The sequence below is a fragment of the Mastacembelus armatus genome, chromosome 6 (genome assembly GCF_900324485.2).
Source record: "Mastacembelus armatus chromosome 6, fMasArm1.2, whole genome shotgun sequence".
Lineage (NCBI taxonomy): Eukaryota > Metazoa > Chordata > Actinopteri > Synbranchiformes > Mastacembelidae > Mastacembelus > Mastacembelus armatus.
In genome coordinates, this window is record NC_046638.1 from 18,118,327 (window position 1) to 18,145,950 (window position 27,624).

At 39.1% G+C, this 27,624-nt stretch overlaps 1 protein-coding gene across 2 annotated transcripts in view; it reads left to right on the forward strand.

Annotated features, from left to right (window-relative positions):
* The window catches only part of cdh13 (cadherin 13, H-cadherin (heart)), a 365,066-nt gene that overhangs the window by 98,764 nt on the left and 238,678 nt on the right, over window positions 1-27,624 (forward strand). For both annotated transcript variants that reach the window (XM_026310825.1, XM_026310826.1), the window contains exons 3-4: window positions 12,103-12,314; window positions 25,854-25,967. In XM_026310825.1, coding sequence (XP_026166610.1) covers window positions 12,103-12,314; window positions 25,854-25,967 — 326 coding nt within the window. The remainder of the gene's footprint in view (window positions 1-12,102; window positions 12,315-25,853; window positions 25,968-27,624) is intronic.

Here is a 27,624-nt window from a genome sequence, read left to right on the forward strand (position 1 = left end):
TGACTCAAGCAGTTTGTTCTGAATAGTGAATGTTGAAATGTTTCTGCCACTTGAACTCTGAGAAGCAGTTATGTGGACTGTAATCTGAGGTGCTGTAAATCAGCAGACTCTGAGGCTGATAATTGTAAAAAACATATCCTCTACAGCACATTTTTGTATTAAAGTAATGGTCGATTGTCTTTTCTTCTTAACTGTTTCATACCATAATATGGATTTGTACAGTAGCTGTAGAAGCACTAATAAGGGTATTCAGTCTGTACCCACTCTTCCTCTGCACAAAAGAACTTTTAGTGTGAAGCAAGACATGGCACATCTGTGAATCAAGACTGTGAGTCTAGGTGACTACCTCAATGAGGTGACTACCTCAATGAGACAATGTCATGACTGTGCCAAGATTGCATTAAAGTTAAATGCAGCTATCTTGGACAATTTAAAATATAAAACATACTCTGGGTTGTTTAACACTTTTTTTATACTACATAATTTCATAAGTGTTCTTTCATAGTTTGGATGTTTTCATTATTAATGTACAATGATGAGAATATAAAAATAAGAAAAAAACTGAAGGATATGGTGTATCGAAACTTTTGACTGCTAGTGTACATCGTCATACGTGTAATCTCTCCACCATCTGGCATCTCATCAAATCCTCTGCGTTCATTCATAACAGATGCACAGGCACACTCACATGAGCACTGAGGAATATACAGAGCACAGCTTTTGTTGAGCTTCTACGTCCAGGCACTTAATAAGACTGTACTCATACACTTGGTGCTCATTGTGCATCCTAAGAGGCAGCTACATATTTCAGAATCAAAGATGACATGTTCACAGAGGCTGTTTAATACAGCGCTAGGTTTTGAGTTTGGAGTTTATCATTGTGAAAATAACCCTGATGCTGAAGTTGGAGTTGAAATTTTAATCACACAAAACAGCTTGTTAATTCATAAATCAGTATACATATGACACTTTGCACCATTTTCATATACATACAGGTACAGATTATTTGTAGCTACCCAGTATGAATCCAGGTAATGTGCAAATTACCACATGCACTGTAATAATGTCAGTGGGGTGCAATAAATGAATTTGAAGATGCACAGTATAAAATACAACAGGTAGTCCCTTGGGCATTCAGAGGATTTTATTCATCTTAGTGTCATGCTGTTTTGTGTAGCTGAGCAGAAATAATACCATGTAAACTGCTTTACGCTCTGTGTGTGTAAACTTATTGCTGGTAGAGTTCACTGGATTATTTATATATTTATTTTCCTATTCCAGTTTTATCATCTGAACACTGTGCATTGTTCCCTCAAGCAAAGTCTGCAGCATTGCAGATGTGGGGAAAGTGTGCATAAAAGGCAATCCACAAGGCAGCCCTCAAGCATTTTCATAGCAGGACAGTCCTGAACCATTGTGGACTTTTGCCAAAGCTTGATAAGGCCTGGCAACGTGGACTTGTGACTGGGATATTGACATGTATCATTAATTCTCATGACTAAACATGGATCAGTCTTAAACTTAAACTTTGCATACAGTGAATATAGTTTGTAAATGTAAGCACCAACCAAGCTCAATATTGGATTCAGGGATGGGGGGCTTTCAGAGGTCAGCATGTAGAAGCAGCAGAAAGACGATGAAATATTTATAGCTCCTGCACATTTAGAAGTCAAGAGAACAGCAGTAGTCGACAAGTGGTCACTGACAGGCTTGATATTACCACGTTGCTCCTGTACTATCACTTTGTCAGGCTGATGCAGAGTTTTGACTTCTGGAGTTTATTTTGGAATTTTATTTAAAATTATTATATTACTGATGATTTTTACACACTGTGACAAATGACACACCATATTGGCATATTACACAACAGCCACTTGGGACATTTGTTAACTCTTGGTAGCCAGATTAATCAGGAGATATGTTCAGATTCCAATCACAGTTTCATGTCCCTCGGTAGCTGGTTTCTGGTACATTACTGGTCTAGTAGTCAGTTTTGGCTGAGAAGACAGTCAGTCTGTATAGCAGTCTGGTAGTGTAGCTAGAGGTCATTTCTCTAATTTGCCAATATACCAATTAAGCGCCTGCTGCACTCAATATTATCTTTTAATATCTGGCTCATTAATGATGCTCTTATGTAGAGTTTTACAGCTCCTAAATAGGTCTGAAACTGATTGACCATTTGATGTGTCTTTATGACAATAGCGATGATTCTGTGCATCTCCTTTCTGCCAGGCTCTCTTACTATTAGTCCTGGCATCTGTCCCTGCCCCAGCCCTCTTTTGATGAAATGCTTTGCCCTGCTACTGAGAAACAAACACAGGCTGATTGAAGTTTGTTATGGTGCTAGAATAAACCTCTTTTACACCCTTCAGATCTGTTGCTGTGGTTAAACTTGTCATGTTAAGCTTCGGGGGATCACAGTAATGTAGATGCACTGATATATTTTCATGTATGTTTTCACATAAAAACGAGGTGAGGAGAGCAATGATGGGTTTTGAAATAGGAATTTTAATGCATTCATATTTAAGCAGGTGCAGCCTTGAAACAGGCAACTTCAAAGAGCAAGCCTGTAGGTCTAAACATTTCCAGCTTGTGTGGAGGCAGTGGTATGTTGACTGTTGCTGTCAGCATTGTGTATGCATATTATTTAGTATGAAAAACCTTGAACGGTATGTTTTCACTAATGGGCTGACTAGCTCACTGATGGGATGCATGAATTAATTAATTAAGTTTAAGTGAACATTGTTTGCTTATGTTTACCTTCCTGCTCCCATCACACCAGTCGCTGAGAGACACCGACACTCACTCTCACTCTCTTAGATCATGAACCCGAACTGAATCAATACTTAAAACTAAGATATTTAAAATAGATGCTTTTCCTGTCAAAAATTTGAAACGTGCAGTCGCCTGTCATTATCTGGCTCAGACCTCTTTATGAAGTGTTTCTCATAATAATGACTGTCTGATTGTGTGGGTTTTGTCTTCTGTTTGAGTTGGCGACTGCGAGTGAGTTATGGGGAGGAGTGGCTACAGTGTCTGTGGCTACATAATTAACCCTCAAGGGTGTTTTTGGGCCCTGGACAAGTTTTGACATGCCCTGACATTTGTGCTTTTTTCAGTTGCTTTTAAAGATATTAATGGCTAAAGTCTGATAACACTGTAATCAGCACAAACTGGGCTACAATAATATGTGAGCAGCATGTTTATACATGATTGTGTTTTTGGGAAAACAGTGTTTATGTATCGTTAGTGGAAAAATTAAATTTTTAAGTCACCTGATGAGACCATAAAACACAAACAGAACATTGGTTCACAAGACTTTTGAGAACTGGTTTAAAATGATGTGAAAATCTTCTTGTTCACTCATTCACAGAAAACAATACACTGATTTCAATTTTATAAGACACTTTTTGTTTAGAAAGGGCATATGCAGGAAGGTGTGTCTCACCATATGATTCACCTGAGAAGACAAAGACCTGCATAATGAGCTGCATAATGAGCTGCATAATGAGCCTTTCAGTCAGGAATGTGGCTCATCAGGAATTATATCTAAGTCGCGTTACTCCTCTGAGGACAAAGTAAACTCTTCATATGTTGTCCAGAACCATTTGAAATGCTGCTTCACCCGCGTAACGAGCCATCATCCAAACACACAGAAAAACGTGAGTAAATTCTGTGATGAAGTTTGACGTTTTATACCATTTCTCGGGGGCATATGCATAATTACCTGGCTCACCTCAGATTATTTCCATATGAACAGTGCGCTCAGTGTGAGGTGGGATCACATTAGCTGAGACAGGAGAAACTGTACCGCTCCTTATTTTCATATCCATTACATAAAAAGAGATGATTTCTTTTCAACTTGAATTGTTTCATTTAAATGAAGACATTTCAAGCTTTCTATGCATATATTTCTCATGTCTTTGAGGCAAGTATTCACTGAGATTCAGGTTGTTTTATTTACGTGCCTGCGAAGTAAGGTGAGAGAGAAGCCAGAGAGTGCACCCTGTCTGTTTTCTTTATTTTAGAAAAGCACAACATTTTGTTGTTATTATGAGTGTATACAAATAAACGTAGACCCTTTCCAGGTTCAAATGGTATATTGCTTTTATCTGTACGATCAAAACTGACGGAGTAATTTAAGTTATTTTCGGTGTTATCAGGAGAAGATGCATCAAAATGTGCAGACCTGTTCGTCGACCTCAGAGAGTTAAGTAGAATTTTGTTATAGTCCTCTCTCTATGAATTACACTGTGGTAATTTCATGCTGCATGCTGTTAAATAGCAGGAACTCTCATGACTACAAATGTAAAGAAATTACCCACACCAATTTAGCATGTCCTGGCATGACCAGTGAAGCCACAGCATTTGGAGCAAGGCTGCAATTGTAATGCAGCTGCAAATCCACCTGTTCTTCAAACACAATCATCAGTGACTGCTGCCCACAAAGGTGACATTTTTCTGAAAAAGTTAGACAGTCTAGTTTATGTGCCCTCAGTGTATTTTGAACTTTTGCCATGCCAACAGTATGACTCTTGGGACAACAGTGTCAGCCAATGATGACTTTGGTCCAGACTGAAAAATCTTTTTTGGATTTATGTCACTGTTTTGCGTGGAGGGGAGGGTGCTGAGGGGCGGGGCTAAGCAACATGGTAACGAGATGTTCTGCATATAATTTGCATATCAAGGAACAAACAGCACGGCTGGAACTCGACAAAGATTCTTCTTCTTCTTGTTTCAAGAAAATGAATGAAATCTTCATGTGTCTCTTTAAAACACATGAACCTACTGTTTAAGAAAATCATGGGAGCAGCCTAACGTAATATTTTTTGTACTGATCCTGGGACAAAGTGGTCCAGCAGAATCATTGTTATCCTGTAAAATGAAGAACTATAGCTTGTTTTCTGTGTATAAAGCATTATATCTTCAAACTCAGAAAAAAGAACTGAGACAAGGTTTACACAAAAGACCATTTTAATAAAATTGTCTTGCAAGTTCAAATCACCACCTAAGAGGTTTAATAAATTCCCAAATCAATCAACCAAGAGGAGAGTTTATACACCATCCAATATTTAATTAAGAATATGTTTGGTCGTATATTTTGACTGGATATAAATTTTAAGTCAGCTCTTCTGCTGATATTTTTAAGATGAAATAACAAGTTATATTCTACAATCTGTCATTTTAAAATGCGACTTCAATAAAATAGTGAAAATTGTATGTGTGTCTGTGTTGCCTGGTGGCAGTGTCCTGGCCTGGTGAGGTTGATGGGCTGTAACTCAGAGTGATCTCATCACCCTGAGCCTCGTGGCAGAGCACTGAAGTGGCCCACATTGTTTCATCATAATTATGCTCTTTTGCCTTTGCCCACTCTCTCATTTATTGCTGATTAACAGACAAACAAATGGAGAAACAGACCACAGACAAAACAGCACAGAATGAAGTATCCCAAGGATGTTGACTATGACAACAAGGGTGCTCACAAATCAAAGTAGCAATCCAGATCATGAGATCACAACCAGCACAGCCACTGTATTTAGTACAACACTAAACAAAACCCCATAATGCACGCGATGAAAGATTCTGATTTTGATTTGAATGAGACTGCTGTGGTTGTAGATGGCTTTGCCTGTGCAGTTTGTAGAATGACTTCAACGCTGCAAAGCACTTTGAATTACTCTGTGTATGAATTGTGCTATATAAATAAACTTGCCTTGCTTTGCCTTGCTGCTGCTAAGCTGTTAGTGACTGATCTATTTTCTAAGTGCCAGCTTATCATAATCAGCTGTTGCATGTTTCTAAGCTGTGATTCAACCCAATCTCTCAAGTTCAAGTAAATAATTTCAAGTAAAGAATGTCAGTGCTGCAGAGTATAACTTTGATTTGACAGTTTGCATTTTTGTAGCTCAAAAAAAAAAAAAACATTAACAATAGGAATATTTTTCTGAGGGCATAAGTTGACAGTGACATTTTACCGCCATGTTATTTGTAAGAACATTGAAGCAGCACATCATGCGTTGTAATTAGCTAGCTGTTTTCTGTTAGCTGAAATGAATTGCATACTGTGACAGGGAACAACTCAATAAAACAATGAGTGTCAAACACAAATAGGAGACTGTGGTTCCAAAGTAAATACTGTAGGCGAACAACATTTTCTCTCATCAAAAGTTAAATATGCATATTTATATACTTGAAACTTTTCGTTTAAGGATTTGTAAAACTGACATTTTCTTTTGAATGGACAGTACTATTATGGACAATTTTAGAAAGTGGTTGTTCTACAGCTATTTTTAAAGAAACAGAGTAATTGTCCAAAAGGGGGCTGTATGGTTAAGAATAGCACAAAAGTCCATCTGGTTCTGATGCAGCCTGCCTTACGTATACTGAGCTACAGTGATTACTGTTTGGAATTGGTGGATCAACCCATGTACATCGAGGGTCACTGTTCTGCTTGTCTTCCAGCTATCACTGTCCTACCCGTTGGCAGTCACATTGTGCCATGAGGTTTATATACAAAATCCAGCCAGCATTACATTCATAAAAAAATATATATATTTTGGCCTAGTGTTTGCTGTAGTGTTCGGTGCCTTCACAGAGATGTATATGTTAGGTAAGTTTAGGTCACAGAGGTTTGCAGTTTTGTTGATACCACTACCGGGCAAATTTCAACAAAACTTGGTTGATCCAACATCCTCTGAGAAAGTTTTTTTATTTTGTTTTAAAGTTTGAAAGTTTGAAAGATTTAAGCATGGTATATCAACAAATAACATTCAGTCAGAGTATATAAAATGAAATTCTGCTACACATTTTCCTCTTCAAGGAGCTTAATGTTATTGCCTATTTTTTCATCGTCATCACCGTAGTTTCACAGAAGCAGTGATTTGTTTACACTGTCACTAGGGTGAAATTGAGCATGATTTCAGCTCTGGTCCTGTGTCATGAATCATGCTTTTCTTTAATATTGCACATCTGTATGCCAAAATCAAACAGACAGGTCGCTCCAAATGTGAATTCAGCCACTTGGACAGCTTGAGCTTGTGGAAGGGGAAAGTATGGTTTGGATGAATGAACGGTATGGTAGGGTCATGTATAGAAACATTTAACCTCTTGTGGAAAGTAACATAGTACATTTACTCATGTTCTGTATTTAAGTACAGTTTTGATGTATTTGTATTTGAATATTTCCATTTTCAGCTGCAGGGTGTCGTATGCTTTTGCGTCACTACATTTCAGAGGAAAATTTGGATGGATGGGCTGACTTTAACACAACTGTTAAATGTTAGTTTTCACAGACCACCTTTCAACTGATGGCATTGCTTGGAGTGGCAGTAAAGGTGGAGGTAGGGGGTCTTAATTCTGCCATCAGGGCCCCCTAGTTGCAAAATGCTTTAAACCGTTATCTTCGTAGATGAAAAGCCCAAGCCTTGTTACCACTGACTCCTAATAATAGGTCTTACACAATACGCAGTGATAGGAAACCCTGGGGAAAAATGCAATTCAGGGTGTAAATACATTTTCAAAAGAAGCTCCATCTCTAATGCCAGGTGATTATTTGAGAATGGCGCTCTCTTGAGCCTTTTTTTTATAAGGCTGCACACACACTGTCTGGTTAGACACGGCAGCTATCAGCTCAAACACACCACCTTTGAGATTACTCCTCTGATTCCCATCTCTCCCATCATGGAGACTTGACATTTAGTTACAAGACTGAAAAACGTCTTCAGAACACCTCAAAGGAAAACTTTAGTACCTGACAGAAAAGGAAAAAATCCAATTTATGTGGCTGACAAAAAGAGTGGAGCCGACATAAATATGCTTGGATAACGTTGGATGTCAAAATATCTTTCTTCATCATCGAGAGACAGAAAATCAAGATTGCAGTTTTGTATGTAGTATTTATTTTTCATTATTCTGGTGGCCTTGTTAGAATATTTTTACAATGATTGATCTTTAGGAGGTAGCTGACATGGTTGAGTGTAAAGCCTTTAGTCCTTAAAAAGTTATATAACTTCATGGCTGGATCTGATGGTAAACCACAGTTTCGAGTAATTTTGTTCATTCAATCAGGTGTTTAAAATTAGTTTACAGTTATACAATTTCTAAAGCTTAAATGAGAACTTTGAAGCTGTGTTTTGGGAGAAGAGCTGATAGAATAGATGACCGAGTCCAAAGTAAACCGTTGTGCTTGGTGACAAAGTTTCTGGAACATTTGCCACTCACAAGCTCCATAGGAGGTTTGTTTCTGAAAAGGACTTGAATGTCAGACTTGAAGAAGTTGGCCCCCACCCTTCTTCTCCTCTTGTGTCATCAGTGAGGGATTTTGTGACCCTAATCCATGTTGTGCATAGATATTTCAACCCTTAGCCAGCACTCTGAAGATAGACAGTGGGTGCATGGTGGGGCTGGTGGTGAGCAGGCTAAGTTGTGCTCTGTCATTGTTGCCTCACTTCAAAGCTGCCAGCTCACCACGCTTTCCTCTGAAATCCCCCAAAACCTGACAACATTAGAATACCATCAAACACTGCCTTTGAAATACCACTGACACTATTTGGTGCTTCAATTTGCAGGCTCTAAAGAGCGCGCCCATGTTATTGAAATAAATCTGAGGCTTGTAATGGGAATGGAAATGAACACATCTTTCATGCTTTGGCTTAGAAGTGAAAGTTGAATATTGAGATGGCGCCTTGTTTCCCTCGAGAGTAGGTTGTTGACTTTATAGCTCTCCCTCCGTGTCCATTGTAGCCTTGCCGTCTTTTTTCATTTTTTCCCCTTCTTTTCGTTCCTCACTCCGGCATTCTCTTCTTCATCTAGATGGCAGAAAACAAGTCCAGAGGGGAGATTTTAAAATGTCTGCAGCAAGAGTGATAGAAGAAGCCAGACTAAACAGTCACAAAGGTTAAGTGTATTAAATCAGTTCTTTGATAGACCTCAGCCTATTGATTTTTCTTACTTTTTCTTATTTATTTTTAGTGGATTGATGGTTTAAGCCAGCCTGTTTCTACAAGGCAAAATGGTTGGGAGTCGAGGAAACATGTAGTAGGTAGTAGACTAGGTTGTTTTGAATCCCAATGAAATCGTACTTGCTTTTATTGAGAAAATGTCTGTCAGCAATGGAACAATATGTGTTAATTACAACAGTGACTGACCATAGAACTAAACAGCCCATACCCTACTGTGTAGTAATCTGTAACTCACTTTTTTAATAATAAAGTCCATTGAAAATTATCTTTTCGCCATTATTTCATGAGAAACTACTGGGTTTCATGGTACATGGTGCGCAAGTGCTGTAGATTTCCACTGAAACCCAGAACAGGGTAAAGATATTTACTTTGCTGAGAAATTGGAGCTGTGCAGCTCTTCATCTGGTGGCTCACTTTGACTGTTCTCACCCTGAAATATGGAAAACCCAGTCTATCATAGATGCCACATGTGATAATGTTTTGTTTTCATGATGCAGTATTGAGTGATCTGTGCCATTGCTAAACTCAGAAACAATTAGGCTTCCTTTTCTATGGCTGATTTGCATTAGTGTTCGCGTCAGTAGTAACTCACAAAAAAGCTCTCATAATGCGGTAATATGGAAAATGCATGGCAGCATGGTGGCTGAGTGGTTAGCACTGTTGATTCACAGCAAGAAGGTCCTGGGTTCGCAACCCGACCTTTCTGTGTGGAGTTTGCATGTTCTCCCTGTGCTTGTGTGGGTTTTCTCCAGGTACTCTGGTTTCCTCCCACAGTCCAAAAACATGTATGTCAGGTTGATTGGTGACTCTAAATTGCCCATAGGAGTGAGTGTGAGTGTGTGAGGTTGTTTGTCTCTATGTGGCCCTGTGATGGACTGGTGACCTGTCCAGGGTGTACCCCTGCCTTTCACCCAAAGAGAGCTGGGATAGGCTCCAGCAGATCCCTGTGACCCTTAGGAATAAGCAGGTATAGAAAATGGATGGATGGATAGATGGAAAAATGCAGAATGTAAATGACTAATGTTGATCATAAATATCGAGAAGTTGGATTTAAAAAAATCAATTATGATATTAAATTACAAAACAATATACAACATAGCTGAGATCTATAATTGTGTTTTTTTATGTTTTGTTTTTGTTAGGTTTTATTTTTATGTTTTGTTTTTACAAATAGGTCTATCATATTGTGTTTAGCTCCACCTTTTTTATTTGAACCTCCATTTTTACAGCAATACCATAATTCAAACTGAATCTAGTGCTAATTGGTTTGTACATATAGACTTGTATGCCAACTAATAAAATATATTGTATCTTTAAAAGAGTGAGTTTTCAGCTGCTCAACATCAAGGCAGTTACGATACATTGATTTCAACTTTTAATGAGCTGGTTCAGCAGAGAAAGCTCAGAGCCTTGTCACTGTAGATGGGAGCTGTGCTTTATCTTCAGAATGGTCCCTCTCTGATCCACGAGCTGCTCTGAGAAACTTGATAAATAGAGGCTCAAATCTGAACCCTTTTTTTTCCCTCAGAAAGATGGCCTCTCAGTCCCCAATGTGAACAGAACACAGAAAAGTAGAGACTTCCAGATCTTAGGCCAAGGATTTCCTCTGCTGGCCATGAGCCACAAGAGAGTTTTCTGTTATGTTAAGCTGAAAGCATCACATCCATAATTGATGAATTATGTAGGACATTGTCTTGACAGCCTAGCATCTTGTCCTTGTCCTAGAGGAAAGGAGAAACATAATCTTTCTCATCTAGATTTACCATAAAATAACCAGTAATTAGAATTGATAAAAGACAGCATGAAAGTTCAGTCACACATAGCAGCATTAATCATGAGAGCCCTATGGAATATCCTATTTATTCATGCATCTATCCATCATCTATACCTGCTTATTCCCTAACTAGGGTCACAGGGATCTGCTGGAGCCTATCCCAGCTCTCTTTGGGTGAAAAGCAGGGGTACACCCTGGACAGGTCACCAGTCCATCACAGGGCCACATAGAGACAAACAACCTCACACACTCACACTCACTCCTATGGGCAATTTAGAGTCACCAATCAACCTGACATACATGTTTTTGGACTGTGGGAGGAAACCAGAGTACCTGGAGAAAACCCACATAAGTGCAGGGCAAACATGCAAACTCTGTACAGAAAGTCCCCTGCTTGAACCAGGAATCGTCTTGCTGTGAGGCAACACTGCTAATATCCTATTTATCATTTTTTGCAAGTTTCCAATTGCAGGCAATTCCTGGTCTGAAATAAAATTTGCTAAATGAAATAATGCAGACATATACAGGCCACCATATGTTCTAGACATATGTCTTAGACGGGCTCAGAATGTTCCTGTCAGACCCATGCTGAGAGTTGTGCATTAGTATGTGATTCCTGTTATACCTGCTTTAGTAATCAATACCACATGTACATGCTGTATCCTTGCATGCAGACTTCCTCTGACCCTCCCAGCATGATTCATAATAGTAGGAAGCATCTTGGGAGGCCGAGGTAAAGCGGAGGTGAAGGATGAGGGAGGGGAGGACTGTCAGGGCTGAGGTTGGGGGATGACAGGGGGATCATGTCACGGCAGAGAGGGGAGTGTGTGAGAGAGATAAAGAGAGAATGAACATGATCAGAAGGGATAAAAGCTGGTACAGTCCTTGGTGATATCTGCCTCAGTCAGAGTCGACACGCTCACATGTGCACATCACATGCACATAACTCAAGGATGACACTTTTCTATTCACTTAAATTTGTTCTTCTATGCCAGCCCTGCAGCTGGTTTCTACTTCTTTCTCTGCGGTAATAGCAACAATCCTGCAAAAGCAAGTAAAACACAAGGCTGCAATCTTTAGCATGTTCTACAGTGGGCCAAAAATACAGCAGGATTGTGTGAAGAAATCGCTGACAGAGCCCTTCAAAAGTTGTGCTCTTTCTTTGCTGTATCTGTTTATCTTCAGGGCATCTGTTTACATCTGAGAAATGCTTGTTTTTGTGGATTGTTTGGCAGTCCCTTGAGTTATTTTCTGTACAGAGCAGTGTATATCTCACTGACTATGCTTTATATGGCAATTTTTTCTTTCCTTTTTTAATTTGTTTGGACCAAAGGCATAACATCTCCCTATTCTGCGTGTTTCTTCCAGTCGAGTTTGATGACTGTGCAGGGAATGAAGACGTGACGTTTGAGGTGTCAGACCCCAGCTTCCATGTGGATGAGGTTCTAAATCTGGTTCCTCTTCAAGACATCCTGTACACTGGGCCACGCCTGTTCATTCATGGGGTCAGTGCACATGCAGACGACGCAGCACAGGTGGATTTCACTGGACTGTCGGTTCAGTCTCCGCACACTCTCAGGGTGAGTAGTGATCACTGCATGTGTGGTTTTGGGTTTTATCTGTTTCCTAATTTACACATTGATAAGGTTATGCTTCATTAAAGACTGAAAAGGTTAGAGTAATGTACTGTAAGAGGACATAATATGCTGTAACAGTGATTAAATGACAATGTCCCTGGGTGACTAAGAGAATCTTTCTTGCACAAGTTAAGATCACAAGGTGGGTACCCTTCTCACGTGTGTCCTACACTTATAAAGCTATTTCCAGTATCTTGGTAGCTTAGCACAAATACTGTAAATGGGGAAACAGCTAATCAGAGATAACACAATCTAGCTACAGTACCAGGACCTCTAAAGCTCACTAATTCATATGTTACATCTTGTCTGTTGGATCTGTAAAGAAACACAATTATAAACAGGAGGTTGTAGCATTAGGAGGAAGAGTGTCTTCATTACACCAGTGCTTCATTTGTGACTTTTACATGTGCTGGTAGGTGCATTTTGTTACCCTGAGCACAATTAGACTAGCTGTTTGTCGTTTTTAGTTTTTGCAATATGCTAAGCTAACTTTCTGTTCATAGAGGAGCCATTTTCCCTAGTGGAGAATAATAATGAGGAACGTAAGCAGACCTTTCAGTTCACTGTGAATAATTCTGTGTAGATGTTATGATATCAAAACTTTCAGTCACATAGTGGTTAATTATGTTAATATTGGCTAGGGCTTGGGAGCCTTGTTAAATAGTTATAATTAAGCTGTATGGAAGTTACTAGGGGTGGCAGGGTGAGGTGGTGGTGGACACTGGGTTCGAGTCCCGCATCAACCCGCAGCCTTTCTGTGTGGAGTTTGCATGTTCTACTTGTGCTTGTATGGGTTTTCTCCAGGTACTCCAGTTTCCTCCCACAGTCCAAAAACATGTATGTCAGGTTGATTGGTGACTCTAAATTGTCCATAGGAGTGAGTGTGAGCGCTTGTCTGTCTGTCTGTCTGTACCTTATTGTCAGCTGGGTTTGGCTCTGGTGCCCCCCACGACCCTGGATATCCAGAATAAGAAGAAGAAGAGGAGTACTTTATTAATCCACAAGGGGAAATTCGGTTGTTACAGCAGTTATTCTAATTAATAATACTAAATAAAGTAATAAAGTAATTATTTATTTTGGGGGGTTTGTGTGTGTGTGTGTGTGTGTGAGCGTGTGAGCGTATGTGTGCATTTATGTGTGTGTATGTGGTGTGTGTGTGTGTGTGTGTGTGTGTGTGTGTGTGTGTGAGAGTTACTGTTTATATTGTGGAATTATAGAGTCTTATGGCTGTGGACACAAAAGACTTCCTGAATGAACTTCCCATTCGCCACAGTTCCTCATGAAGTGGGTGGGCAGGATTGTCCAGTATGAAGTTGATTTTGTCTAGCATCTTCCTCTCTGCCACAGCCTCCAGACTGTCCAGTTCCAGTCTAACAACAGTTTTTTTCCTTCCTGATCAACTTGTTTAGTCTGTTGGCCTCACCAGCCTTGATGCCACCTCCCCTGCACACAACTGCAAAGAACAGTGCACTCGCTACTACAGACTGATAGAACATCTTCAGTAGCATGTTGCACATGCCAAAGGAACAGCGTCTCCTGAGGAAGAACAGTCTGCTCTGTACTTTCTTGAAGAGTGCAACAGTCCAGTTTGTTGTTAATGTGGACTCCAAGGTATTTGTAGGAGTCCACAATCTCCACTTACTCTCCAAGGATGGAGACAGGGACTGGGGTCTTCCTGCTCCTCTTAAAGTCCACCACCAGTTCTCTGGTCTTCTTGATATTGAGCTTTAGACAGTTGTTGTTACACCAATCAACAAAGCTTTTTATCAAGTGTATGTATTCCTCACCGTTATCATTATTGATGCATCCAACAACTGAAGAATCCTCAAAGAACTTCTGGAGGTGACTGAGTTGTAGCGGAAGTCTGAGGTGTCCCACTATCTTCCACTCCTATGTGTTCCTGATATGCAAACTGCAGGGGGTCCAGAAATTCAGACACTTGAGATCTCAGATGTTGCAGGACCGGTCTCTCAAACACTTTCATGACATGTGATGTTAGCGCTACTGGTCTGAAGTCACTAAGGGTACTGGGACGGCCTCTTTTTGGTATTGGGACAATACAGGAAGTTTTCCATAACTTAGGCACCTTTTTGAGCCTCAGAGAGAGGTTGAAGAGTTGCTGAAAAACCTCTGCAAGCTGTCCAGCACACACCTTAAGTACTCTGGACTGATCTCATCTGATCCTTTTGCTTTGTTGGTCTTTAGTTTGGATAGTTCCTTTTTCAACTGTTCTGTGGCAAACGCTGGGCCTGTGTGTTGTGTTGATGAGGAGTCAGATGGTGAGGGCAGGGGAGGAGGTATACTTCAATGTTTTATGGCTGCTAATCGAAAAGATGGCATCAGTGGGCAATGGGGAGGCAGCATTGGCAGAGATGCTGGGTGGAGGGATGTAAAGAGACCCCAAGGCATCAGCTAAGGTGGTGGAGGGAGGAGGGATGGGTCAGAGTAAGAAACATAGGTGGTGTTAATCTGTTAAAGAACAGATTAAGTTCCTTAGCAAGTTTTGAGTCTCCTTCCACAGCAGTGTGTGACTTCTTATAGCCAGTCATTATTTTCATCCCATTCCACACCTCTTTGATATTGTTCTGTCTCAACTTTTGCTCTGTTCTGTCTCTATAGCGCTGCTTTGCCTCCCTCAGCTTCCGCTTGAGTTCCTTCTGCACAGCCCGGACTTCCTCCTTGTCTCTTGCCGTGAATGCCCTCTTCTTCTTGTTGAGGGAACCTTTAATGTCCTCATTTATCCATGGCTTATTATTGGGGAAACAGCAAACTTTTTTGGATGGAACAACATTGTCCTCACAGAAGCGGATGTAATCTGTGATACAATGAGAGATGCCTTCGATGTCCTTACCATGAGCGTCCATGAAAAGGTCCCAGTTTGTAACCATGAAAAGGTCCCAGTTTGTAACCCTGAAGCACTCCTGCAGGGCCTCCTCACCATCCTTTGACCAAACATTCACATACCTCTTGGTAGCAGATTGTTGTCTTACTACGGGCTTGTATGTTGGTACTAGATATATTAAGTTGCGGTCTGATCCACCAAGTGGGGGGAGGGCTAAAGAGCTGTATGCCACCTTCACATTGGCATAAAGGAGATCAAGAGTCTTATTTTCTCATGTTGCACAGTCCACATACTGTTTGAAGTTCCTGAAATACTGACATGGTTAAAATCCCCATTAACTACTGTAAGGGCACTGGGGTGTTTTGTCTGGAGACCAGCGACAACTGTGTGGATGATGTAACTGAAAAAAGCACAAATGTCAGGACATGTCAAAACTTGTCCAGGGCCCCAAAACACCTTCAGACCCCAGAGGGTTAAATCTCCTACGTTTTTCTCGATGCTTCACTCCTACTCTGCAGCCCCTCCTACGCCTTCTCAGGTCTTGGGGGATTTCAGGTTTTATACCAAGAAGCAGACTTGTTCTCTTGAGAGCTAACAGTTGCTCCCTTGTATAGATGCCGTTGCCACAGAAACATATATTTTCTGATGCAATTTCCATAATCTCCATATGTCTCTCCACAGGAATTAGAAGATCCCAACTCATCCACTTTCATCCTTTATCAGAGAGAAAACATAGATCTTGACTTGACTAGGATTAACAGATGATAATTCAGTAAAAATTGTCAAAAACTTGCAAAAAACAAAAAACAGAGGAGCTGCTGTAACTGGCTGCCACCTAACAGGCGCCATTCTAGGAATGTGGTAGGTAATGGACAGATGGATGGACGTTACTTGTCCATTATTTTTGATCAGACATTTATTCACCTTCTGACTGTTAATTAATGAGAGGCAGTCACATTATATCTTTTGCCAATTCATTCATATTCTTTGGGCAGTATTTTTTGTTCATTATATAATGATTGTTGTTCTCTAGTCTTTATAACACACACACACACACACACACACACACACACACTCACACACACACACAGCCTTAGCTTCATATCCCTGCATCCCTCTGTGGCAGAAAGATGAAAGTCTGAAAATCTGTAAGCAATTTGTACCCATGTACCTGACTCCTTAAGCCTTCAGCAAAGTTTCATAAACCCCTGTGCCTTTACACAATACCCCATATTGGTGGAAAACTCACAGGACAGCTAAATCCTCTTGTACAGGAATCTTGTTATCTTCAATCTTCTTATCAAAGTCTTGGAAACAAAATTAATAGGTTGTCAAAACATAAACGAGGAGACAAGATAGAGAATTTTGCATGGGAAGTTTGTTTGCGACAAACAAATACACTGGTTTCATTCACAAAACTTTCAGACAGAGATGTAGAATGCAAATCAGAAACATTAAAAATCAAATATTCTGAGACAGATGTTGTCAATCACATTCATGCATATGTTGATGAATTCTAATTACTCATAAATGTGAGGCACGTTGATGTGACCTTAATTATTGTCAGTTAACATAATTACACCACCTAAGAGATGAAATATTAGTCAACACCTGCATCCATGATCTCTGAAACCAAAAGGACATTTAAAGAAAGCAAAAAATAAATGAAGTGTTTGTGAACCCTCTGTGCTATTTAAACAAAAATATCTTTTTATTTTACAAGCAGCAGCAGTTATAGCCTTAGTAAACGATACATGTGGAGGGAGTGTGGAGGGAATACAGAGAAGATTGATGTTACATCCACCAAGAGAACCATATAAGAAGGAACTTGTGAAAGCCGCTGGAGGATGCCAGGAGAACAGCTGTTGCTGTGCTCTGCCAAACCTATGAGCATATCGTTGCCATCACCATAGATGTCAGTTTCTAGCACTTCTGCAGATGGCACAACAACTGAGCCCAGCACTAAATCTGTCTGCAGGCCAATGGACTTAATGCTTGCTGATAGACAGTCTAGATTATAAATTACTGACAGTGTTTAGCTCTTGTAAAGGCGCTAAACACTTTGAAATGTCCCAGTGAAAGTGAAAGCCTGTCGGCTGTGGGTTTCACATATGCTTTATGCATGTTCGGAGTCTGATGTAAACCTTCGTGGAATATAATAATACATTCGCACCACTTAAACTTTGATGTATACCCAAATTAGCATCGGTTTACCTTTACTAACATTTTGACTATTCATGTGTAAGGTCATATGAAGGGAACTAGGGAAGGGAAACACTGTTCTCCATCTCTAATGTTTTAGAACCAAAAATTACTCTGGCTAGTTCCAATTATATGGGGAATGTGGCTTGTAAGCCTACACCCCAATGCTGAGCTTTGTTTCTCTGCAAATCTGTCCTTTTGTTTGTGTAATCTACAGAAATTTGTTTCTGTAGCCAGCAGATTGACTGCTTTGCAAAAACCTGTGCACCTGAATAAACACCATTGTCCTTCATTCTATTCCTCTATATACCTCAGTTCCCCTTCTGTTTAGTGAAAATACACTGAATTGATTAGGAAAAGCTTCCAGGGACTGCAGGTAATGTTGGAGTTCCGCTCTCCCTCAGACATCATCTGTCTTCCTGCTGCAGTGCCAGTGACCTGCTGCTACCATTCCTCGAGCCCCAAGCTTAATGAATGCCTCCATCCGTTTTTAGCATGATGTTGCTTTCATTTGTTTGTGACTCTCGCCATCATTTATTTGGTTAGATTGTCCATGGGTGTTACCTTGGCAAGTCATTGAGTATATAAGTGAATTAGTCTTTGGCAAGTTATGTGTGTGGAAATGAAGTTTCTAGTGATTAATGTGACTACATGCTCTGTTTTCTGTGTGACTTGGGTTTGTATACTGTATACCTACATGTGTTTGCTGTTTTCTTGAGACAGTTTTTTGGGCCTGTTCCACATGTTTTTTTCATTTTGTTAATGCACTTAACTTAGGAGAATATATGTTCCATTTTCATTTTTCAATATAATTAGAAATAATGCTTAACATTTGAAATGTAGTCACTTCTAGAAGCAAATTAACAAAGTTTTTGGTCTTATTTTTTGTAGCTGTAGCTGTCATTTATATGTAACATTGTATTGACTGGGATGATGGCTGAGATTTGAGATCATGGTGACATTTCTATCATATCCTAATTAATAAACTATATTTTATCCATTTTCTCTACCCTATTCTGTCAGTCCAGTGACCTTACAGCCTTAGGTCTGCTTCACTGATCTTTTGGTCACCACTGCCTGTGAAATATGAGGGAAAGAGATGCCTTTAGAGAGGCGGCATGGTAAAAGCTCTCATTATTTCTATATCAATTAATCTGCTGAAGCTCTTCAAGCTCTGGGACTCATATCATCAGAAAATCTATTGTTCTGTTCTCTGTCCATATCCAATAGTCGCCCCACCCCGTGCCTCTGCGCTGTCTCAAGTGGCCCATCAAACACGTGTTCAGAGCAGCAGCAGCTTCTAAGGAATCTGTAACTAACTTGTGGCATATTTAAAAGCTTGTTTCAATACGCCAGGGCTTTGACTGTGGGAATTACTCTGCTGACAACACTGACTGTACTGGGATGCTTAGCTTTAAATCTCCAGTCTGCGATAGTACTCAAGATAGTCATGGTGCCTTGACGCTTTTTCCTGTTTTTCAATTACTGCACCACAGAGTGGCTTCCAGTGTGAAATTTTGTAATAAAATTTCTATGCTATGCTCCTGTCAAAGTTATATTTGGTATTTCCCCAGACCTCACTTTGTTTCCTCTTCAACACAGAGTGGAAATAATCCATGGTGAATTTATTGGCATAACAAATGGTATTCTGGAGGAAAATATCGTTTGGCGATAATTGATAAATGCTATGAGGAAGGTGGATGGAGGGAATCAGTTTTTAATTCCTCAGTGTAAGCGTTAGTTTGCTGTAACACAGGCCCAGAGGGAGAGAAGCGCCTGATGAACGATTGTTATTATGAGCAAAACTCTGAATTCAAAGAGTAATTTATTCCCCTTTTCCACAACTGATCAATATGTGAACTAATGGAAGAATGCATTTCAATTTAACAAATGCATGCTCCAAGATATGGACTTTTTTTTTGTCTATTATTCTGTGTTGTTTTGGTTGTGTCATGCAGAACAACAGTTATGCAGAACATTTTCTTGACTTCAGGGGGCATAAACAGGCACCATTCAAATGTAATAACTGATAAGAAGCAAAGTAATCTCAGTCCAAAAGCCTATTTATTTTGCTTTTGTTATGTTTCACCCATTTCTGCACACTGAATGAAATGTAATATTGCATCCTGAGCAAAATCCTCATCCTGCAATGGCAAATAGATTTTTTTTTTTTTTCTAACCGAGCTTTCGGTGTTCAGTAAGGCTTTCTGTGGATGACTAAGATGTGACATCTTGCAGCCAGAGCACAGCAGCTCACATTATACAACATAACACAAATAATCTTCCTTTCTTGTCTAAATCCCACTCACAGCATCTCCCCTTTGCTTGTTCTGTAGCTGTCATTTGGTAATTCTGTTTGCTTCCTTTGCCTATTGTCTGTCTCTTTCACATTAGTTCCTGTTAACCCTACATATTTACTGAAATTGTTTAATATATCTGCAAACTTCCACATTTTTTTGCTTTTCTTTGAGGGTGTGGGTGCTTGAGAGGAAGCCTGAAAGCCTTATATCATGTTTATTAACAAGAACAGCAAAACAACTGTCCAAATTCAAGTTAATGATATGTATAATAAAAAAAATGTGTTGTCTCACACCAGTTAAAATATTTAAATGAGAGCGTAGGGTACAACATGATGCACAGGTATGAAAATGTTTTTGACAATGAAGACGACAGCAAAGACAGTTTGAATGCACTGAAACATCCAGGATGTGTTTTGCTGAAAAACTGCTGTCTGACAGTATTTTGATTATGATTATTAAAGAAACCCACATTCTTTTTAACTGGTGAGACTTTTTCTGATAAACCGACCATCATTTTCAAATCCTATTAGTTAGTTCTTGCCATTTCATCTAGGGAAATAGTGCCGCTCCACTCAGTAATTCATTGTTTATAAGGATGAATGCAAAGAGCCAAATTGCCTTTATATTGTTTCTGTCTTTACTTATGGGGTTGAATACACATGAGATATACTGTAGGAAGCTGATTATGTTTTATTTGATTTTGTTTTATATGATGTCCCTCACAGGAGTAGGACAAATTGGGTATAAACTAATTTCTAAAATATGTTTCAGCAGTGACTTAAAAGCAGTCTCACGGGTGCTGTACGAGTTGCAGATGAGAGGAAAGTGACTGTGATGGAAGTCAAGGTAAACATGGATTATCACAAGGATGACTTTTCTAGGTCAGCAGAGGATAACAGACATTTTTAAATAGGTTTCAAGAAAATGAAATGTTTCTTGATAATTGAAACATCTAATACATTATTCCTGTTGTGTGAAACTGAAGGTTTATAAATACAGATAAAACTTTTTTTTTTTTCCAGCAGAATTCAAAGCATAATAGGCAAGACTATTTTTTCCCCAACTCTCACAACCTAACATTTCAGGTTATAATTTTCAAAACTGATTTTCTTGGTTGCTTTTATGCATTTGAGCATGACATTTTTTTTTTTAACAATGACACTACATATATTATTTTGTTATTACACATGAACTATGTAAATGAAAATAGGCTCAGGGAACTAATCTTTAATGTGTAGCCTACATTAACTGTGTAATTGGGTTACATTTACTTCTGATAGGTGCAGTTTTGAAGGACTTAATTTTATAATGAGCTTGTTTTGAAGGTTATATCTGATTGAATGTCAGTGAACACTCCACTGTCTGCAGGTGAAAGTCTATATGCATAAAATAACTTGCCGCAATATTAATTATTTCAACTAATTAAATATTTCAAATAAGCATCAGTCATCAGTGTCTTCCTATATTGCCCTTGACTAAGATGAAAAGTGTTTGTGCTTCATTGATTACACTTTAACAAAGTGTAAAACATTGGGTTGTCAACAACCGCACTGAGGGAAATGTTATCAAGTGAGTGTTTATTTCAATGTATTGAATAAACATATTGCTGACATTAATTTAGCTGTGTATTAGGAGAGCTGACAGATTGCCTGACCTGGCTGCATATCTAAATGTTTATTCCTCATTGAATAGTTGTACATCCCTGTCACCACTGGCCGATTCTGGCCTTGATGTTATCCATTTCTCTCCAGGTCTCCAACACATTGTCAGAAATGAGTAATGACACTTCTCAATATAGCATTGAGAGTGAAAATGGCAGAATGGACAAGGACGTGACTTTGCTTCCACAGTAACTCTGCACTCAGGCAACAGTGACAAAGCCTCCATCTTTTTTTTTCTTTACACGCAGGTGCACACACATACTGTAGTACAGTACACCTGTAAATAGTGTACTTGTACATGAGCATGCACACCCTCCTCGTTGTTACCTCTGACTGATCAAGGATGTTAAATTCTTCTTAACAAGACCTTTTTTTTTTGTCATGACACTTTTAATTCAGTATACTCCAATGCTCTAATGAGCATTTGAGAGAGAGACAGAGAGAAGCAAATGTATTAAGGCTGGATCAGAGTTGATGGTGCAGTAGTAATTTATGGACATGGTATATTAAAGATTCATGGCTTCCTTCTCTTACAGTGTCACAAAGCTGCAAGAACACTATCACAAATGCTGACTGCAAAGAGAGAAAGTGAAAACAAAACATATTGCTAAGGGAAAGAAAATAGTACCCAATAGCTGCAAAGTGGCAGGTAAAAAGATGAGGGGAAAGAAAGTAGACTATTGCTTGAGCCATCATTAATGAGTAGGACAAACATCTGTATCCAGTCATTGTATCTCACCATCAGGATCCACCTGCAGAACATTGATAGGTTTTCAAGCACCACTACTCCCACTCCATATCCACTGTCTCTCAGCTCAGGTATGACATGGATTTGACAGCATGATCTGTCTTAGCCCTAACCACAGTCACCAGTGCTTGCATCCAGACACTGAATGTACTTCACGGTGCCTTTTCCCTCCCTCACTCCATTCTTCCCCTTCTTTATAAATATCACAGAGCTGAGACCTGTGAATGATGGGATTGATGCACTTATCCCTGGGCTTCAGAGTCAGGCAACGCTTAAAAGCCTATGAACTTGCTTTAAAACCAGTCCTGTACATATACACAGATCACTGACTGTACTTTAGACACAAAATAGGTCATCACACAGTTTTGCGCAGTGTTCTGTTTAACTGCTTCAGATCCAGTTTTAGATTTCTGTCTTTGACATTTGGAAGGTCATCCCCCACTGGGTTTGATTATAGTGGTCATTTCAGAGGCTGCTTGGTGTGTCTTTGGTTTTTCTGGTCGGATTGTGTTTGTGATTACAGTCTCATTGTGTTCTTTCTGACCTTTGAAGCTGGGAGGGGTGGAGGAGTAAGACGGTTAGTGAGTGTGACTGTATGCGGGATAGTGGCAGCAATGTCCGAGTGTCAGCTCTGTGTTATAAACAAATTGCACCATTTTTCCCTCTTACCTGTTCTCTTACCGTCATTCTGACAGGGGTGAGACTGGTGCCAGAGTCCCTGTCAGCCAAGACAGCAGTGTGAACAATAAACATGCAACCAGCCTCCTGTACACACACACACACACACACACACACACACACACACACATATCAACAAACACATCCGTATCCATGTGCATTGCACACTGTCAATAAAGTGTTGCACAGTAGGCTATAAAAGATCAAGGACAAAAGAGATTATTTGCAATGCAAATTAAACCACAAAACCCTAGGTCTGAAACTGAGACTGTTGTCATTTTAACCAGGGCTCAATGGCTGAGCTTGTTGATTTGTTGTTTCTGTTAGTGTCATTGTTCTGTCATTTTGCTCAACATTTTTAGCAGTAACTTCCTTTATTTGGACAATGATCTTCTGTTTCAATTTTAGGAAGCTTCAGCTGTGTTCAAATTAAATCACATTTAGTAATCCACAGTATTTTTGCATTCAACAATAGGTATAGGAAGGTTTTCATTTTTAAGTAATTTATTTTTAATGTTGTGGAATGAGACCATGTCGTCCTGCGAGTGTCTGAGCCCATCAGAACTCAGAAGCTAAGCGGGGCCAGACCTGGTCAGTACTTGGACGTGAGACCGCCTTGGAAGGCCAAGGTCCGCTAGACTTAGTCACTGAGTTTGCACAAGTCAGTATGGTCTTAGTGTCAGCCCCAAGCCCAAGAGTAAAAGAGAGGGTTGCATCGGTAGGGACATCTGGTGTAAAACTTGTGTCCAGTCAGCCATGCAGATCAATTGATTCCAACCACTCATGGGAGCGGCTGAAAAAATAACAATGTTGTAAGAAAAGAAAAAAAACGTCTGTGGGAAAACATCAGAAATGCTTTTTTTCTGTAAGGCCTCTGGGAGGGCATGTTGTTGTCTGTGTTTGATTGACAGCAGCTGGCAGGCTGAGCCCTGGCAGGGGAAAGAGCCAAATAAATGCATTCCCACTGGAAACTGTAGGTTACAGGTCATGAGGATGAGAGTGTTAGGTGAGTTTTATAGGAAGCAATCATTACATCAAAAAATATTATGTATTAGGGCTGTCAATCAATTAAAATATTTAATCGCAATTAATCACGATTGTCATGAGTTGACTCGTGATTAATCGCAACTTAATCACTCATTTTTTTCTGTTCTAAATGTACCTTAAATTCATACTTTTCAGGTTTTTAACACTCTAATCAACATGGGCATGGACAAACATGGATGCTTTATGCAAATGTATGTTTATTATTAGTGAAACCACCCTAAACATACAGCGTAAAGAACATAGACATATTTCAAAGACGTTAGATATGTTTTTCAAAGAACTTGTTCATGTCTATTAAACACATGGAAAAAAAGAACATAGAAAAAACACAAGTTCCCATTATTTCTCTTTCTTTGCACTGAGCCAGTTGCTCAAACAGACAAGCCAACTTACATTTTCAGATGACAGGACAGCTCGCTTTTTCTGAACATGCCCTGACAGCGAAAACAATCTTTCACAAGGTATGGATGTGGCAGGTGTTGCTAAGTATCTGCAGACATCGTTTAATAAATGAATTTACCGTTCAGAATACCTTTGTCTTTCTCCATTTCTGTTTGCTGCTGCACTCTTTACTGTCTATGGCTGCGTTTTCCATATCTCCTCCTAGCGGCTACGCCAGGGGTCAAGCAGGAAATGCGCGTTGCGTTAATAAAATTAGTGCCGTTAAAATGAGTTTGTGTGTGACATACTTTACCTAACAAAATGAAACTTAAATCATGGAAACTAGCAGATAGACATCCCAATGGCCCTGCTGGAGAATATCATAGACCTGTTCTGACATATCACAGCTCTAGTATATCACAAATATAGAAAGCAGTTGTCTATCACATCAAATTCATTCTGTTGGAATCAAAATAATTTTACTTATGATCCACCATGAAAGGCAGCAGCCATTTAACTCTACATGGGCAGCACACATAGTGTTAAAACTTTTGACCATATTCTGACCATATTTATGGTTATTTTAGGAAATCTGGATGGACCACTGAACCCTGCTTCACTTCTTGGGAAGGTTGAATTGCATGTCCAGGTAGCAGGTCTTGCATAAACAGTACCAATCTCAGAAAAATAAAACCTGATGATATAAGCCAAAATACAAAGCTGATTTATCAGAATTTACATTATATATAGTCATGAAAAAGCATTGGATGCAGTAGTCTCGTATTAGTGTGTGTGCATCTGTTTTCTCTCCTCAGCTTGTGACCAGGTGTGCAGACAGTCAGCAGACTGTTCTCCCCTGTAGGTCATCACCTCCATGTTAGCAGCCAAGATCCCAGCTTCCTGTTCATTGTGTCAGTGACAGATATTATTTCCGTCAACATCCAAACAGAAGGGCCTTGACTGTATCAGTCATCTCAAAGTGTAGAAGAGTGGGGGGAGTCTCTCACTATTATACAGTAATCACCTCAGCTTTGTTTATAACAGCAGGATGGTGGAAAATGAAATCAGACTACGTGATCGTGTTCTTAAGAGCCAAAATAAAATTTTAGATTGCTCCCTCTGGATGAACTATGCAATTTCTTCACCAAAACCTGGTCATCTCTCATTTTGAAAATTTTTACAATTTCCATCTCTTTTTGATCTTATTTTAATGTCTAGTTTTCTCTGCCTGCTCTTAATTAACATAAATGTAAATTAAATTTCTGTAAAGCAGTGGATACGAGTATTTCATGTTCATCTTGAGAATATCCTCTGTTTTTCTCCACTCTCCAAAAGTATAAGCATATGGGGCTGCCTGGCAGATGCAGGTGCTCAGTCTATTTGCATTTCTTATCATATAGTATGTTCTGCTCTGCCATCAAATTGTAGGAATCACTCCAAGCTACTATCGGAGTGATTTTTCTCAGCAAATACATACTTGACTGTTTTGTCTGTGTGTGTGTGTTGTTATGTGCTGTAAGTATTCTAAGACATAACATAACAATGTGATTTGGCAAGGTGTAAAATGTAATGGATTGTTATATTAAAATGTAATAATATGCTTTGTCTTCTTTTGTGTTGTAGGACATCCTGGGTCTTGGTCAGAAAGTACCATACAGATCTAAGAGATCCTTGCTGGTCCCTCCTATGATTGTAACTGAGAACCAGAGAGCTCCCTTCCCCAGGCCAATTGGCAGGGTAAGAAACACATGGTCCCATCGTACATACAGGTGGGCTTCAGTTCCTGAGTTTCATATTGAAATTAGACTCTGTTTTCTAACAACAATAAAGTGTACTTGGGTTTTACAGTTGAAATGCTCACCCAGGAGAGAAAATTGCCTAAGGTATAGAACCAAATATTCAGTGTGCATTATTTAAAGCTTTGGATTATGGAACCAAATGCTGTAGGGAATTTTTGGTATATACTGATTTTTTTTCCCTTCATTTTTATTAATTTGGTCTGTTTGCAATGGCTGTTTTACAGCTATAATATATCACAACTATAGGAAGCAGTTGTCTTTATAATTCATTTTCTATCACATCGAATTTATTATGTTGGAATCAAAATAATTTTACTCATGACCCACCATGAAAGGCAGCAGCCATTTAACTCTACAGTGACAGCACAAATTACTATTAAAATTACTATTAAAATACATTAAAATTTGAAATTTCCTGAAAGATGTTTTCAGTTATATTGGTTAATAATTTGACAAGACTTGATAAATTTATGAACTCAAGTGACGCCAAGTTTAACTGCTCTGTTGTTCAGAGAGTAATAAGAGTCAAAGTTTGTAAATCTTAGATCTGTTGTTTTTGTTTTCTTAAGGGGAAAAGAACTTAGCAAAATCAGTGATGGCAATGAACAACTTTAAACACAAATTGTCTGATATCTGCAGTGTCCATTCTTTCTCCAGAAGGGACATTTGTGGTGTGCAACTTATTATCAATTGATCATACAGTACATGTGAGATGTGCATTCATTAGTGTTGTATACCAAGTGCCATCTTAATATGGCAGGCAATTGTAATTTGCACCAGCAATCTTGTGCTTTTCCAATTATTTTAGCTGGTTTACACCTAAACAAAAAAAATCTTCCTGTCCTTTTTTCAGAAATGCTCGTAGGTAATAAATGAACCCTCACAGAGTCACAGTTATTTTTTATCAGAACACTTTCTATATCTAAGAGCTATAATTTTGAGAAATGAGGCCATGGACAGTCAGATCTTCTGTAGTCAGAAGATCAAGATGAACACAGGTGTAGATTCCATCTTGTATTCTCAGGGTCTAACATCTGAGTTCAACTTAAGGAAGGAATTGCAGTTCACACAGGATACAATTCAATTCAGTTAAATTTTATGACAATGACAATGACACTATAAATCATCTTGAGGAACTTTACATAGAACCCAACAAATCCTTTCTAATCAGCACTTGCCAAATGGGGCTCAGTTTATATTTGTTGACGCATCTAGAGTCTTGGTGTTCATTTCATCTCTAGGAAACATATTGTAGGTAAACCAGATGTTGAGGTTTCAGAAATGTTCATTTTCAGCCATTTGTTTAAAAAACAGACCTTGTGGATTCTTTTCTTCTCTGTATGTGTATGTCTGCTTGCGAAAATAGACTCTTGCATGAGTTTCTGTACATAATTGGATACTGTGATATATATATATATATATATATATATATATATATATAGTGATTTCTGGCAATCTTGATTCGTTCTGCCACCTTTTTCAACTTGAGTTAAATTACTTCAGCAATATAAATACTGCTATTATAGGGCAGGTCAGTGTATAAAAATAAAACCTGTCTAAATTATATATATACTATATTATATATATATATATAA